Below are 16,529 nucleotides of genomic sequence, written 5' to 3' on the forward strand. Positions count from 1 at the left end.
GTGAATAATTAGTCTGGGAGTTTTTGGTGTCATAATGCATTGGCCCAAGAAAAACTAACTCATATTTGTTGCAGAATGCATTTATCTTCAAATATAAATATTCTTACAAAAACTGAAATAGCCTGTGATTCTAACGTGATAGACAGTAGTGTTGATCATAGTGGAACATGATGCCTAAAGTGTTGCATGTTATGGAAGGCAGAACATTTCATACCATTTAATCGTCCTTGCTCATAAAGGTAGCTAACAACCTGTTTAATCAAACTGAATATTTAACATACTTCAGATATCAGGAACAAATTGGGTATGCAAAATGTGAAAGTTTCTAGTTTGAAAAATGAATGAATGAATGAAAGAAACTGTGCTTTTCTAAGAAGAGAAGAGATTGCAAATTCCACCTCAATTTTCCTTCTCATCCATGATTGCATAACTTCCAGGTATTGAATTAAGAGATTTGAGCCCCCCCATCCCTTAGTCCCCCCTGACAATCAACCAAGCCTATCAAAGTCTTGTCCCAATCCTTGGAGGCTGTATGGGTGAGGGTGGAATCAGCTCTGACTCAATCTGACCAAGTTTGAGTGGCTGTGGTTATTGAAACTGTCTTTCCATCTTTGCTTCTGGATTGGGGTTCCACTTCCCCAGTCAGGAGTATGAGTCATGTTGGATTCACATTTCCTACTTAAAGAGCAAGTGACAGCTGTGGCCTTTAAGATATTTGCAAAGTTCCATCTGGTGTACCAATTGCACCCTTCCCTATAGTGGGGGGTCCTTCAGACAATCACTCATATCCTGGTTACTTCATGACCTGTCTACTGCAATGCACATTTCATGAATCTGCCTCTATTCTCATGATCTTTTAGAAGCTTATACAAACATGGCTGTGTCTATTATTATCCTGAAATTTGATGTCTGTTCACGATTATCAAGGAGTGAATGCTATTATAATTATTTTAAAAAATCATGCTTGGGTGGGGTTTTGTTTGTTTTGCTTTTTGTGTATTTATTCTATTGCTGACTTGGCCATTCTTTTTGTATATCATTGAATGTCTTTGAAATTTAGATGTTTAATAATTAATTAGAAATGTGGCAGGTGGGCTCACCCATCTATTCCAAACAGCATGGCCATTTATATACTGGATCTGGAGGAGGCTGGTTTTTCCCCTTCATTTCAGCATAGAAACACAGGGCAGCTGCAAGGTACATATTTTGTATATAGTTTTTGAGGTCTCGGGTTAAGGATGCCTGTTCTGCATCAGACATGAAAATATGTCAAACTGATAAAGGAGGCATTTCTGTGAATTATGACACAATGTACTTTCTTTTCCCAGTCCAGGTGAAAAAACTAGCCCATTGCCAAAGAAGGACAAGGATGCTAAATCTCTCTTGTCATCAGCTTACATAGGAAGTTTGAGAGCTTACCAGTTGTAGCTGTTCCTGACAGAACAATTGATAAATGGAACAATTTGTCTCCAGAAGTTGTGAGTGCTCCAACACTGGAGATTTTTATGAAGAGATTGGACAACAATTTGTTGAAATGTTGAGTCTCCTGCTTTAATAGATTAACAGAGTTGGAAGGGACCTTACAGGTCATCTAGCCAACACCCCCCTCCACTCAAGCAGGAGACCCTACACCATTTTTGAAAAATGGCAGTCAAATCTCTTCTTGAAAGTTTCAAGTGATGAAGCTCCCACAACTTCCAAAGGCAACTTCTGTTCCATTGGTTGATTGTTCTCACAGTCAGAAAGTTCCTCCTTATTTCTAAGTTGAATCTCTCTTTGGCCAGTTTCCATTCATTATTCCTTGTCTGGCCTTCAGGTGCTTTGGAAAATAGCTTGACCCCCTCCTCTCTGTGGCAGCCCCTCAAATATTGGAACACTGCTATCAGGAGCAGGGGGTTGGATTAGAAGGCCTCTGAGGTCTCTTGCAACTCTGTTATTCTGTTTCTTTTCTTAACTAGTGAGTTAGAAATATAGTATTGGAGTTTTTATTTTTATTCTGTATCTGAATTTTACTGGAAATGTATTCTTGCTGTATACTAGATGAATGCTCAGGAAATGTTTTTGTTTGCCAATGACCTCTGTTTACTGAATTTTCATATTAGAGTGCACTTTTAAGAAGTGAATGATTCTTGCCTTTCAGGTTTCGAAAGGGATCTTTTTTTAAAGAAAAATAGCTCTGCTATTCAAATATTGTTACCCCCATCAGTAAAGTCAAAAGCTTGAAAACAAGAGATTTTGTTTTTACAAGAGGATTGTAAAAAAAAGTATGATGGAGAAAATTTCCCATGTAATTATAAAATAAGTTGATAGCATGAGTCACTATATAACAATGAGCTTATCTGCAGCAAGAAAATTCTCTTGAAAACCTAAGCAGCGGACCTTATTTACAAAGTGAAGTTCTTTATTTGAAGTTGAATTATACCAATAATACACTCACTAATGTAAATTGTCAGAGCCATTTTTAAACAGAACAGTATAATATATTTTAAGAATAGTCTCATAGTACTTTTCTGTAGATACGTTTTCAACAACGTATAAACTGTTCCCTCTACTTTAGAGTTCCACCTGATTCTATTTCTGAAATAGAATTAGGACGTCTCCATTTTGCTGGCAGCATGGAGTGGGAGAAAAGTAGCTTTGTGTAAGCTAAAGTCAGTCATAACAAGGAGAGCATTGAAAAGGGTCTTGTGTGTAAGCTTTTTAAGGTAAGGCAGGTCACAAAACACACTGCAAAGACTACTGGGATTTTATTGTAGAATCTTGAAAGACTATCAACATTTCCTTCTACTTCCTCTTATACCAAAGAGAATCAAAGGAGAGCTGTCTTTAATTTCTTTCTCACCCCCTCATTTTTCTCAGGATTGAGCTGATGTTTATTCAACTGCTTCTGCATTCAAGATTACCTCTGAGTTTTCTAAGGCATGTAAAGTTTGTTCATGTAAACTATCATCCTTATAACTGTAAAGCTGTACTATAAAGCGAAAAATAAGAGATGCCAGGGTGGAATATCCCAAGGCCTATCTCAACATTCTTCAGTTGTCCTTTAACCCAAAGCAGGACATAAATGAAGAGCTCTATCCCGATTAATTCATTAGCTATTGATGTTTTGGCATTTGACTGTTATCAGCTCCAGTCACTATGGTTCATGAGAAGGAATTCAATAAATTATAGTCCAAAATATCTTGAAGGTAATTTGGTTGCCTCCTACCTTAGCTGTAGATTAAGTTTGCATAACACTCAGACTTCCATTGAATAATTATAATATTCTAAGTTGTATGGGAAGCAGTGGTGGGTTCCTACCGGTTCGGCTAAACCAGTAGTGGTTTGGCGGCCCAGGTCACTGGAACCGGCACTGACCCAGGCCTGCCATGCCCCGAAACTGGTTCTTTGGGTGGTGCCATAGGCACCATCATCTTGTTTTTTGCTTCTGTACATGCGCAGAACAATTTTTATTGCACTGCGAGCATCAAGCAAGTTAGTACGTGAAGAGGCCACAAGTGAACCGGCAGTGGTGACTGCCGGAACCCACCCCTGATGGGAAGGAATGGTTAGCATCACAGTTTACATCACTTCTGGATTGATGTAAAGGCATGCTGATACTTTTGTGTATGTTTGTGTCTGAGTATGCATGTATTGCCTCTTACTAAATATTTCTGACCATATTTAAGAAAATTAAAAGGAAAATGCATTATGGTACCTTCTAATAAAACAAAACTTTGGCAGAAATAAAATTCACCTCCACTCTAGCAAAAAGAAAAAAAGACAGGTTATTGCAATAAATGAATAAATGCACCTTTCATTAAAAAAAAGTATCATGTTTTGTACAACTCTAATCAAATTTGAAATAGACATTTTGATTTCTTTTTTACTTTTAGTGGTTTGCTGGCATATTAATTTTTCAAGTAACCATCAATACTTTATGCAAACATTTCTATTCGATGCATTTTTCTAATGTCAAAGTACAAAAAGCTTTGTTACAGAGGAAAAGAAGAAGCATCACTTTTGATGCTCCTTTATTCTGAATGGTGAGGCTGTACTCAAATCAGTTACTTACACTAAGTAACAAATCAGTCTTACACTAAGCCTTAACAACTAAACTATTCATGGTAGTTTATTATGCTATTTAGTGAGCAGAACTGTGAAAAAAATTAAGTAGGAATATAAAACAAATATAACAGAATAACAGAGCTGGAAGAGTCCTTGGAGGTCTTCTAGTCCAACCACTTATTCAAGCAGGAGACCCTATATCATTTCAGACAAATTGTTGTTCAGTCTCTTCTTAAAAACCTCCAGTGTTGGAGCACCCACAACTTCTGGACGCAAGTCATTCCACTGATAATTTCTCCTTAGTTATAAGTTGGTTTGGTTCTCTCCTTGATTAGTTTCCATTCCGTGCTACATGTTATGCCTTCAGTGTTTGTGGAATAGGTTGACCTCCTCTTCTTTGTCGCAGCACCTTCAATATTGGAACAGTACTATCATGTCACCCCAGTCCTTCATTTCATCAAATTAGACATATTTAATACTGTATGTCTATGAAGATTCTCAGTCATCCAGGTCATCATTGTCCCAAATGTGCTTTTTCAAGAGGAAACTGAACTTTCTGGTTTTTCTTGGAAGACATTTCGCTTGTTATCCAAGAAGCTTCAGCCAAGTTGTGACAGAGATAAGCCACAAAGACACTCATTTTAAAGAACTACTCATAATGGAAAATACATGTCAAATCTAAGGAAAGGCAAATCACATTAGATAATAAAATCTAGTATTTTTTATTACTGTAATACAGTTCAAAACTCCATAAAAATTGGCATAAATTAGAATGATTGCATTTTATGTGGCATAGAATGGTTGCATTTTAAGAGAAATATTTCCCAAAACATATGCCAGAGTTCCAAGTAACACCCCCAATGAAAAAAGACTCTGAGGCTTGAGTTTCCTCAAAGTTCCATTTTATTAGAGATGGCATATTGGCACATCTAGGAAAACCCGAATCTGAAAGTTTCCAGGTCTTCCCCACCCAAAAGAAAGTTCAAGTCCCTGCCTAGCCCACATGTCCATCACATGGTCCAATCAGGCCCCCTAGAGTAGCATTTCTTAAAGACTACCAATGCCCTCTCTGGGATCCACAAAATCAAAATTATTTACCAAATGTTGAAGATATTTGCGAAAAGTTTAAACTTTCTGACCCAGCTACAAGGTGAAGCAAATACTCAGGTCATCAGTAGATCTGTGTCCCAGTATTTGTAGGCATGTTACATAACTCTTCACCACCACATCAACCAATTCACCAAGATAAACAGCAGGGATATGTTCAGAAATCTGACCAGAGAGTCATAGATATTATTAATTCAATTTGTATCTACAGAAATCCAACACATTAAGAAAACAGCAATTAACAACCAATATCAGCAGGACAATCCTGTCTCTTTATATATACATATCATCCACTTTTTAAATTCCTATATTCACAAGTGTAGCAAGTAAAATTCAGGTGCTATATGACAAATATCAAAAGCTGATAAATGTAATAGTTGCATAAATTACAAACTCCTATTACAAATTAAATTCCCACATTCACAAGGATAGCAAGTAGAATTTAGGTGCTATGTGACAAATATCAAAAGCTGATAAATGTAATATTGCATAAATTACAAACTCCATTAATAGCAATAGCAGTTAGACTTATATACCGCTTCATAGGGCTTTCAGCCCTCTCTAAGCGGTTTACAGAGTCAGCATATTGCCCCCAACAACAGTCCGGGTCCTCATTTTACCCACCTCGGAAGGATGGAAGGCTGAGTCAACCCTGAGCCGGTGAGATTTGAACAGCTGAACTGCAGAACTGCAGTCAGCTGAAGTAGCCTGCAGTGCTGCATTTAACCACTGCGCCACCTCGGCTCTTTAACTTGTTTGGTTTCCTGGCTCAAACACAGAAGAATCTACCCAGAGACTGATACTACAGAGGTAGAGAAAAATATTTATTGCAGTTAGCATGAATCCCCTTTGAAACATTGTTTCTCCTCAGTTAATGTGAAATTAAGAAAAAACTCTGGCTAATTTTAATAATGCATATTTAGCTTTTTTCCCACAGTTTAATGGATACTTAGCTTTACACTTGTCAACTTTGGAGCCAGGTAATAGTTGACTGATAATATAACCAATATTTCTGTACACACACACACATACACAAACACACTACTATATCCAAAGGATCCGCTTTCCATGATTTCATATGGAAGTTTTGTGTTCGTGCAAGCACATTCCATTAATTTATACATATTGATTGAAAGTCTTGGTTTATACAGCTCACCACTAATTGAATTTAGTTACTTTCAAACATAATTAGTGAAAAACTTACCTGAATGTAATATTTTGCATTAATCATTCTCTACTTAATTTTTAAAACTCAAGTAACCTTTGCAAAAAAAGAAAGAAAGAAAGAAAGAAACCAAACCTGAAGGGCAATGTTTGGATGATTATTTGAACCAGGCATTTTTTCTAAAAACAGAATGAAAACAAAACCTGCCTCATAGGATAAAATATTAAATGCTACACCTTAGCTTACTTAAAATCTTATACTGCATCTTATCCTACTCAAAATCTTTTCACAATGCACCCAGGTTGCTCAGCATAAAAGCTTCTAAAGTACAAAAAAAATATATATCCATGTGACCACAGGCAAAAAGATATGAAAGCATCAAAGAAGCATAAGTGCTGTTCTCCAATATGGACTTTCTGCCTGCGCACTGACTGACTGAACCTGCTGCCCTTTTCAGAATGCCTCTGGCAAAGAAGAAGAATTATATGCTATTCATGATCAAAAACGTCTTTAGATTCAATCTCCTTTGCTAATTCCCCATCAAGGTTGTCCAACTGCAGTGCGCTTGGTCTCAGTTTCTTTATCAACTCTCACCTTTCCTGGGGAGAGAGGAAGAGAAACTGCATTTATTAAAGCACATATAAAGGTACTAGCAGAAAAGTTATGGCTTTCTGCCACCTTCCCTTTTCCCTCCTAGGACAACATAGGACAGGTTTGGTTGAATGCTAATCAATAAGAGGCCATTTTGTGCTCTTAGTTTTAAAAATGTATGGCTTAGCGGGAGAATACCTATTTGGCACATTTATCTGTGGCATTAGAACTTAAATAATCACAGAGGATAGGTACTCTTTAAAAAAAAAAAAAAACCTCCTCCTGAGAGATTTGTCTGTGATAGGGCATTACCCTGACTCAGTATGAGTTAGATATATTAAATGCTCTAATTTCTCTGAAGTTAAAGCATAGCTTGGCTTGTTGGCACCATTTCCTGCTACAGGTGTCTTTCTCCACCTAAATTTACAGTTTCTATCAGTGAAGAGAGGAACTAACTCCCATGGATTCTTTAGCAATAATGCTGCTAAACAGTCCAATACATATCCTATCATTTGCTGTCTGGATCTACAATTGGGTCAGAGCAGTGGTAGGTTGAAGGCGGTATGCCCCGGTACGGGCATACAGGTGCCTGCTGGGAGCAGCAGACACTATTCCAGTACGGTGCTTCGGTGGGCCCACGCGCCCACCTGCGTTCCTGAGCTGTATTTGACCCAACTGGGCCATTTGTGCATGTGCACGCAGCATATGGTGCCTGCGTGACTCTCCGCCGAGCAGCTGGAGCGTCATGGGCTGTGGGTGTGCATGCATGAGCAGTGCATGTGCATGTGGCAGACACTCGGCCCTGTCACAGCGTACCGGTTGCAACAGGATCCAGAACCCACCACTGGGTCAGAGGTGATACGTTAATTTACTCTTGCCTCTAATGGCCATGTTGGCAACCTGGTGGGACACAGCTTGGGTGTCAGGCCTGCAGCCATCTTTTCTTTGGGGTCTTTGGCCTGCCACACTTTCTATTATTCTGATATGCATTTTTTATTGTGGGGAAATGGAAGGGGAGATTGCAAGGAGTCAGATTCTATGTAGCCACAACAAAATTCTTTCTAGAAAGCCAAGGTCATTTTTTGTTTCTGTACCTCTGCACCTGATCGGAATTGGATGGGTGGAACTGTCAGCATGACAGTGGAAGATTGGACCATGTGATGGACTTGTGGATATGGGGGCAAGATTGTGAACTTTCAACTGGGTGGGGAAAACCGGGAAGCTTTCAGATTCAGGTTTTCCCAGATGTGCCAACATGGCTCTCTTAATAAATTGGAATTTTGAGCAATGCTTTGCCTTGGACTCTGATTTACTTTTGGATATTATTTGGAACCTTGACATTGGGAGCTGGCTGGGAAATAAAAACAACTCTCTCTCCCCCTCCCTCCCTCCCTCCCTCCCTCCCTCCCTCCCTCCCTCCCTCTCTCTCTCTCTCTCTCTCTCTCTCTCACACACACACACACACACACACACACACACACGTTCCCAAAAGGGAAACAAACCAATCCATTTGAAATTGCCTAATTTTTTAAATATAATTAGCAGGTTGACAATTTTGCAGAAACTTAGTCAAATAATGCAAAGCAGAACCACACCATCTTGGTTCATATTCTTCTAATCCCCAGTATCTACAGATTGGGAATCTTATTTTCAGGCTGCAGAAAAATGACAATATGGATTGGAAGGTGACTAATTTTGAACAGTTGTTCTCATTAATATCATTTAAATTACCTTCCCTCCCCCCAAAAATCTTTCATATATTTACTGAATCAGTATGTCTGGATTATACATCCAAGAGAAATGAAATAATCATTTATAGATGCAAGATTAACTGAAATACACATGGAAGGAGGAGAGGGAACAAATTATTTTGGAATATAGTAATAAAATAAAGCCTTTATAAAAACCCATTAACAATGCTTTTATGCGGGAGCAAGAGTAAGCAAGATGGACTATGGACTAAAATGACTTGATTTGTAATTCTTGCTTATATCATTAATGCAGCAGCATTTTCCTCAAAATTTCCTCTCATGATTAAAATCTAAAATCTTTTGTGTCTACAAAGTTAGCATCAGTAGGCAATCACAGCCAGCTGCTGTGTAAGTTCACATGCAAATGTTCTTGAACATAAAAGCTTTATCCTTGCTGAATCTGGTTAATTGCTATGAAACTAAATAACCAAACCATCTGACCAAAGCATCCATTTATTTAGTGGGCAGCTTCTCTCTTTGAATCAATTCCCTTGATGACTTTTGTGTTTGAGATGCTGGTGGATATACTGAAGGAGGTAGATCCATGGCCCAGTGATAGTATATATACACTGCACATAAAACATCCCATGTTCAAATCCTAGCATCTCCAAGCAGATGGAAATTATCTGAATCTTTGAAAAACCGCTAATGGTCATTGTAAACCAGAGTAGGTACATGGACCAGAGGTTGTGGTGCTATACAGTAGGTTCGTAACAGTAGTGGGTTTCAAAAATTGTTCGAACCTACTCTGTGGGTGTGGCCTCCGTTGTGGGAGTGGCTTGCCGCCCATGTGACTGGTGGGAGTGGCTTGCCGCCCATGTGACCGGATATGAAGATACCGACGACACTTGTCAAAACCACCTTAAATTACCTCACACACAGCACTGGCATGCATAAGAATATGATGTAAACTTGTTTTTTAAAAGGCATCATTGGTTTGCGTTAAAACAACTTCAACACACGCAATGTTCTGATTGCACCACAAACGCAGTAGTCATCCTTACCTTTCACAGAGGCACTGAGTTTTATAAATATGAGCATGATAGTGTAGAATAATCATATCCAAGGACCAGTGGTGGGTTTCAAAAAATTTTGGAACCTCTTCTGTAGGTGCGGCCTGCTTTCTGGGTCCACTGGTTGAACCTCTTCTAACCGGTTCGGTAGATTTGATGAACCGGTTCTACTGAATAGGTGCGAACTGGTAGGAACCCACCTCTGGTGCGTAACCAGTGGTGGGTTTCACATTTTGTTACCACTGGTTTGCGACTCATGCTCGTTTCATATATGTACCTGGCCTTCCGCACATGTGCCCTGCCTCAAAAACATGCCTAAATAGGACAACATAGAAACCCACCAGAGATTTCTGCTACCAGTTTGTGTGAACTGGCCCGAACCGACTGAATGCCACCTCTGTGCCTAACTGTCATGTTTAGAATAAAGACTTTAAGGATTAGGAGATTGCCTATCTCAGAAATGACAAGCAGCCAGAAAGAGGAGGTAAGGTAGAAGTTCCTAAGAAGATCAGGCAGCTATCAGTGCTCCCATCGTCTTGGAAAGTTGGAGAACATTTTTGCTGCTGGAACTTCAGGTTTTTAGAAGCGATCATCAACTGCACCAACTGAAAGATTCTTAAAAAATGAAAAGAGGTGAAAAAAAGCAGTAGCCAAAGGTGAGAGGTTTTGTTTTTAATGTTACTGCCTCCAGGCATTTTTCCACCTGTAGAACTGCATAACAGGAGTCCAAATCATCTCAGTTCAGTGTTAAAACATGAGATTCTATTCTTTCCACTTTTAGAAAATTTGTTCTAATTCACTTTGCTTCTTGCCTAGGTCCCAGAAGCTTAGTGACTTCCCTTTTTGTCTATTTGCCAGCAAACACAATACCTGCCTCCCATTCTCATTAAAGCATATTTCACTAAAATCCAGACTTACCCAGGGGGAATAAAAGTAGTGAAATGTCAATACGTCCCTGCTCTTTTGTCTCCCAGCAGCCCCTTTTTATTTATTTTTATTTATCAAATTTAGATACTGCGAATCTCACTCTCAGAGTGACTCTTTTCAGAGTGCTCTATTTCCTAAAGGGCAAGCACAAGCAGTAAAGGATATCTATAGAGCAGTTGTAAGGCATTTTCTAAGCACCTGAAGGACAAAGTTACTTGATTTTAGATGGGCAGGTCCAGAGGAGATGACTGAGGTCTTATTGGGGATGAGTTTGATTCTATAGGCCCCTTAGTCTGCATAGGATCTTCTGTAATGTCTTCTCAATCACTTTTGAGAGTCTGGATTCCTGATTGAGAAAAACTTCCAGAAACAGGATGGAGAGCTGAACCCAGATGGCGATTAATCCATTCTTGACAGACGAAGCATTACCACTTCTTTGAAAGAAATGGTGGTAGTCCTCTGCTCAAGATGCCATCACTCAACCCAGATCTATTAGACAATTAGCAACTTATCAACCTCCTCTTCTTGGACAGACTTATGGAGAAAGTGGTTGAGCTACAACCAGTGGTGAAATTCAATTTTTACCTACCGGTTCTGTGGGTGTGGCTTGGTGGGTGTGGCAGGGGAAGGATACTGCAAAATCTCCATTTTGCCCCACTCTTGGGCCAGTCAGAGATGGCATTTGACGGTTCTCAGAACTATTCAAAATTCTCCACAACCTTTCAGAACATGCTGGATTTCACCCCTGGCTGCAACTGAGAGAATTATACTTGTATGGACCTGCTTATTCTAGTTGTAGAGTAAGTTTCAGAATGGAGGTTGCATTGATTGCATTGATTGATAATCTTTGGCAAGACCAGAATAGGGATATTGCAGTCCTCCTTAGTCCTGCTTGATTTTACACATATAATTTTAATCCCCATTATAAATTAGGGAAATGTATATGACACATGGAGTGGCCCTCTAAACCTTGTAAATAAATATATAATATTTGCTGTTACTATAATATTTACTTGCTAACTGCCCACCCTAGGACAATTGTGACCAGGAAATAAACTCTGGAGAAAACACATTATTTTATAGGTGTCCTGGACTCTGAAGTTTTCTCTGGCTCCTTTATATCTGTAATTGTATCTGTAATTGTGATATTGAAATATTGAATATAACAAAATAAAGTTACATTAAGCAAAGCAATAAATGTATATTTTAATGCAGCAATTTTATTTGAGAGTAGATGTAAATACAGAGATAGAATTTAATATTTTAACAAGATTTGGTTTCTTGAAATTCTGTCCAACCTTTACCAGCAGTGGCTATACTTAGACATCTTTATTTTTTTCTGAGTAATAAATAAATTGATTGTATCTACATGTGATTAGTTCTGCTCTCCTATGTTGTATCTGTTTATTTATAGCAGAGGTGTCCAAACTTTGTACAAGAAGGGCCAGATTTGGGGAGGTGAAAATGTGTGGGGCCGACCATTCAGCCTGTCATTCTTTGAACCATTAACATTAAATGCAAATAAACACTTTTATGAAAGACTAAACAAATAACTCCGACGGAGAGAAGAGGCGGCAGGCCACTCGAAATTTGAAAATGGGACGCAATTGGCCCCCGGGCTGGTTTATAGGTATGTGCTAGGAAGTACAGGGACCTGTCAATCTGGTCAGAAAGGGAGGGTTTTAGGATGGAGTAATTGAACCCAGCTATCTCCTAAAGGGGATGGAGGGGAATGTATTTTTCTCCATAGCCTCTAGGTAAATCTGATTCATTTTGAACTTTTTTACTGTATTTTTACTGAGTATAAGACGCACCTTTTTCCTGCAAAAAAAGGCTGAAAATCTGTGTGCATCTTATACACAGAATACAGCATTTTTACCTCCCAAAACCCCACCCCCTTCACCAAAATGGCCATGCATAGGCTCTGGGAAGCTTTAAGAATGCTCCTGAAGGCCGGGGAGGGCAGAAATGAGAAAAAAAACATGCTGATTTTTGCTCAATTCCCCCCCCACCCCCCAGGAGCACTCTACAAGCCTCCTCATGTTGTTACAACCCTCTTTATTTGTTTATTTATTTGTTACAACCCTCTTCTTATTATCTTCTTTATATTCCAAGCTTAAAAAAGAAAAAAAGCTTAAATTGAGATCAAAAACAATCCAACCAATCCAATCAAGCATTATAAAAAAAGAAGGAAAATTTTATTTAATCCATAGGCAAAAGTGAAAAAAGAAGAAAAAATAATCAATTCAGTTTAAAAAATAGGGAGTCTTTGAAAAATTCCATCCATGAAAAAAAAATAGAAACAGGATAACACACTAAGTTTAATGTAGATTAATTTCGCCGCTTACAGTCTTCTATCTTCAATTTTAATTTAACTTAATTTTTTTGGGTAGTCTCTTTTTCTAATAATAAAATTTCCTCACTAATTCGACACACATTCTCTTTTCACTCTTTTCCTGTTCTGGAGCTGTCCCAAATTCAGCAGCTTCATTAGCTGTGTTTCTGTTGCCGAAAAAAAAGGCTATTCCTGGATCTTTCAGGAACTTTGCAATGTCCCTGACATCAGCAGGAGGTGTCCTTCTCAATCACCATCTCTGTGGGACGGTTTAGGTCCGAATGGACCGTCCAGCCACAGAAATATCGACTGCGATCTCGGAGCACCAGGATCGCACATTGTGCCGTTGCGACGTCAGCCTCTTTTTTCTCTCTATAAAGCCTCCTAAAGGCTATTCATGCCCTTTAAAAAAAAAAGGGGGGGGGGCGTTTTCACAAAAACCGGGCCATTTTTGGGAGGTCTGCAGAGTGCAAAAAGCTTTTTTTTTTATTTGCCTCTTCAAAATCTTGATGCGTCTTATACTCCAGTGTGTCTTATACTCTGAAAAATACAGTAATAGTTAAGTTGCTAGCTTCTCTCACCATACCAAATATGGTCCCATTGTGCTTTCTGAAAATTACCTTGCTGAAAGCTGTGGATGGACATAAGCTAAATGTGTGGACCATCCACTGTTTGCATGACCATTAATAACTCGGCAATTTGAGCCCAGCAAGAACAACCAGCTAATGTTGTACTGAAAATTGTCCTTGCTCTTTAAAGGTTTGATAGATTTTGAAAATACCTGGCTTAAACTAATAGGATTTAATTTTGCCTTGCAGCTGCATCCATACTTCACTAATTATACATTATTTGAATAAGCCAGACAAACAGGCACTGTAAAATGTATACTCAAGAAAGTAAAATTGAATCCTTTCATCAAGAAAATTATATTCCTTATTAAATGCAACACACCGTACAATGTGTTTTGTACTTATCTGCTGTTGCTGGACTTTTTATGTCCTCGGTTCACAATTTTTCAGACCCAGTGATAATCAAAGCTGTTGGTTTACAAAACTGTAAACGTTTTATACTTTGCATTTAGCTGTCTATACCATCATACTTTTTAACTGAGTTTCCTTCTGATGCATTAATTCTTTTGAAATTTCAAAGCAAATGGTTTTCTCTTTCCACCCACTGGGCAATAAAAAACTGCCATACAAATGTCTTCCTATTTCCTCCATGCAGTATTTTAAATTATGTTTGTATATAGGTTCTTGCTGCTAGTGGGTTGTTTTTTTTAGGTGCTTCAACACACAGTTAACGAGCATACACACACTCACACACACACACACACACTCACACACACACACACACACACACCGGCATAATCTATGTATACATATACACTGTATATATGTATATATGTGTCTGGGTATGTGTACACACACACTCACACAGACAGACAGACAGATAGACAGACAGACAGAGATAGAGAGATAGAGAGATAGAGATATACACATACACATACACACATAATACATAATACATTGTGTGTTTGTGTGTGTATGGTTGCCAGCTTCTTAATGACATCAGAGTTGTAGATCTAGATCTAGATTCTCCAGCCTGATCTCCTCTGATTATTTTAAGGCTGAAGATTGAAAATTCCAAGCTTGGGAATTTGGAAATACCTGACCTTTGGCAATACCAACATTTTGGAGAGAGCAGACTAAAATTATTGTACAATAGATTTGGATAAGCCATGTGTTTTTCTGACTTTGATCTCATAACACATTGTTATTTTCAGGAACATTTGGATGGTTCCAAATACTCCATTCCAATCAAATATTTACTGCATGCAATATGGAAGTTTCAAGAATCTGTTCCTGTCTCATATTATTCATTTTTCTCCTTTAATGGAGAAGAGATAATTGCACAGAATGAATAGAAGTACAAATGCACTTTTTCTCAGCTGATATCCGAAGAGCTACATATACATCTTGTACAAAAATACTGTGTGGCATTCTTTCTAACCACTCTTAATGAGTATCCTCCTTTTCTACTGACATTAGTGATTTATCTACTGCCTCAAACTTCACTTAGACTTAGATAAAGAGAGGACATGAAGTGCGGATATGTAATCCTCCTTTTATCTCTTCTTCAATATTGTAGGAATTCTACTTTAAATGTGGAGCACACCCAACCTCTGACAGTGAGACATCTGTGCCGCTGAACCTCATTACAACAAATACTCGGTACATCTCGTGTATAACCTGTACAGATGTTAGGTAAGTCATCTTGAAGAATGCTGATGGGTAGTCTTGGCAATACGGGAAAACGATTTTGCGTCTTGTCTTCTTTCCTTCTATAGTATCTTTTCCTTTGTCATTCTGCTGAAATGGATGTTAGCTTCCCCTCCCCCCCAATTAACTTTCATAATGTACATTACAATGTTGATTCTAAAACTGAATGGATGAACAAGCTGTTTCATATTTTGTATTCTTATTCAGTTGATTAGTTATAGGCCCATATAGTGCATTACTTGGAAATCATTTTCCATGTATGGACTAAAAGGTTTTAAGAGGAAAAGATCTTTTTAAATATATTTTCCACATTTCCTATTGCATCACAATAGTAATTATTTCCTACTATTATTGCCTTGCCTCTCTTTATTGCAAATTAACCTGCTATTGAACATGGCTTTTTTGATCTTCTTACTGATAAGAGTGAATGGGCAAAACAGAAATGCATATAGCTTAAACAATGTTCAACAAGGATGTTAAAACATAAGGATTGCATCTCATTTGTTTAAGTCATAAAGAGATTACATAATCTCTTCCTTTCTATACTGCAAAACAATGAAATATATATATATACTCATACACACACACACACACACACACATACATACATCAACAATGACTGTATTCTAAAACTGCCTTCTGCAAGTTTACTTCAAAAAGCAATGACAATGGTGATCCTATAGTTGCTCCAGAGTGTGTAAAGTGTGTATAGAATTTGCCAGTTCACTAGATACAACTAGTATTATAGGTGGTTTGTAAGTATTTCTGTACTTTTGCTAGGAAAACTATATAGATGTGTTCCTGGAGTCAACAGGAGTCAACCTCAATTCAATGGCACTTTAACCTTGTCGTTATCAACATTCTTTGTTAGCAGAGTAGTAGAACACTCTCAGTGAAACACAGGTAAATGTTCATTTTGGACTATCCTCACCAATATTTAATAATTCACATTTAATTAAAAATAATACATATTTGAGGAGCTGCCACAAAGAAGAGGGGCTCAAGCTATTTTCCAAAACACCAGAAGGCAAGACAATGGATGGAAACTAATCAAAAAGAGAAGCAACCTATAACTAAGGAGAAAGTTTCTAACAGTCAAAACAATTATCCAGTGGGACAGATTGCCTTTAGGAGTTATGGGTGCTCCATCACTGGAGTTTTGTTTTTTGTTTTTTAAAGAAGAGATTGGACAGTCACTTGTCTTGAATGGTGGTAGGCTCTCCTGCTTAGGCAAGGGGTTGGACTAGAAGATCTCCAAGCTTCCTTCCAAATCTGTTATTCTGAAGATGTATGGTTAAAATTAAAGAGAAAGGA

At 38.2% G+C, this 16,529-nt stretch overlaps 1 protein-coding gene across 1 annotated transcript in view; it reads left to right on the forward strand.

Annotated features, from left to right (window-relative positions):
* The window catches only part of PRKN (parkin RBR E3 ubiquitin protein ligase), a 785,743-nt gene that overhangs the window by 399,132 nt on the left and 370,082 nt on the right, over nt 1-16,529 (forward strand). The window contains exon 6 of the mRNA XM_014068674.2: nt 15,085-15,200. Within this exon, the coding sequence (XP_013924149.2) occupies nt 15,085-15,200 (116 nt within the window). The remainder of the gene's footprint in view (nt 1-15,084; nt 15,201-16,529) is intronic.

Source organism: Thamnophis sirtalis, unplaced genomic scaffold (genome assembly GCF_051295495.1).
Source record: "Thamnophis sirtalis isolate CommonGarterSnake01/CBP01778 unplaced genomic scaffold, rThaSir2_p1.2 scaffold_6, whole genome shotgun sequence".
NCBI classification, from domain to species: Eukaryota; Metazoa; Chordata; class Lepidosauria; order Squamata; family Natricidae; genus Thamnophis; species Thamnophis sirtalis.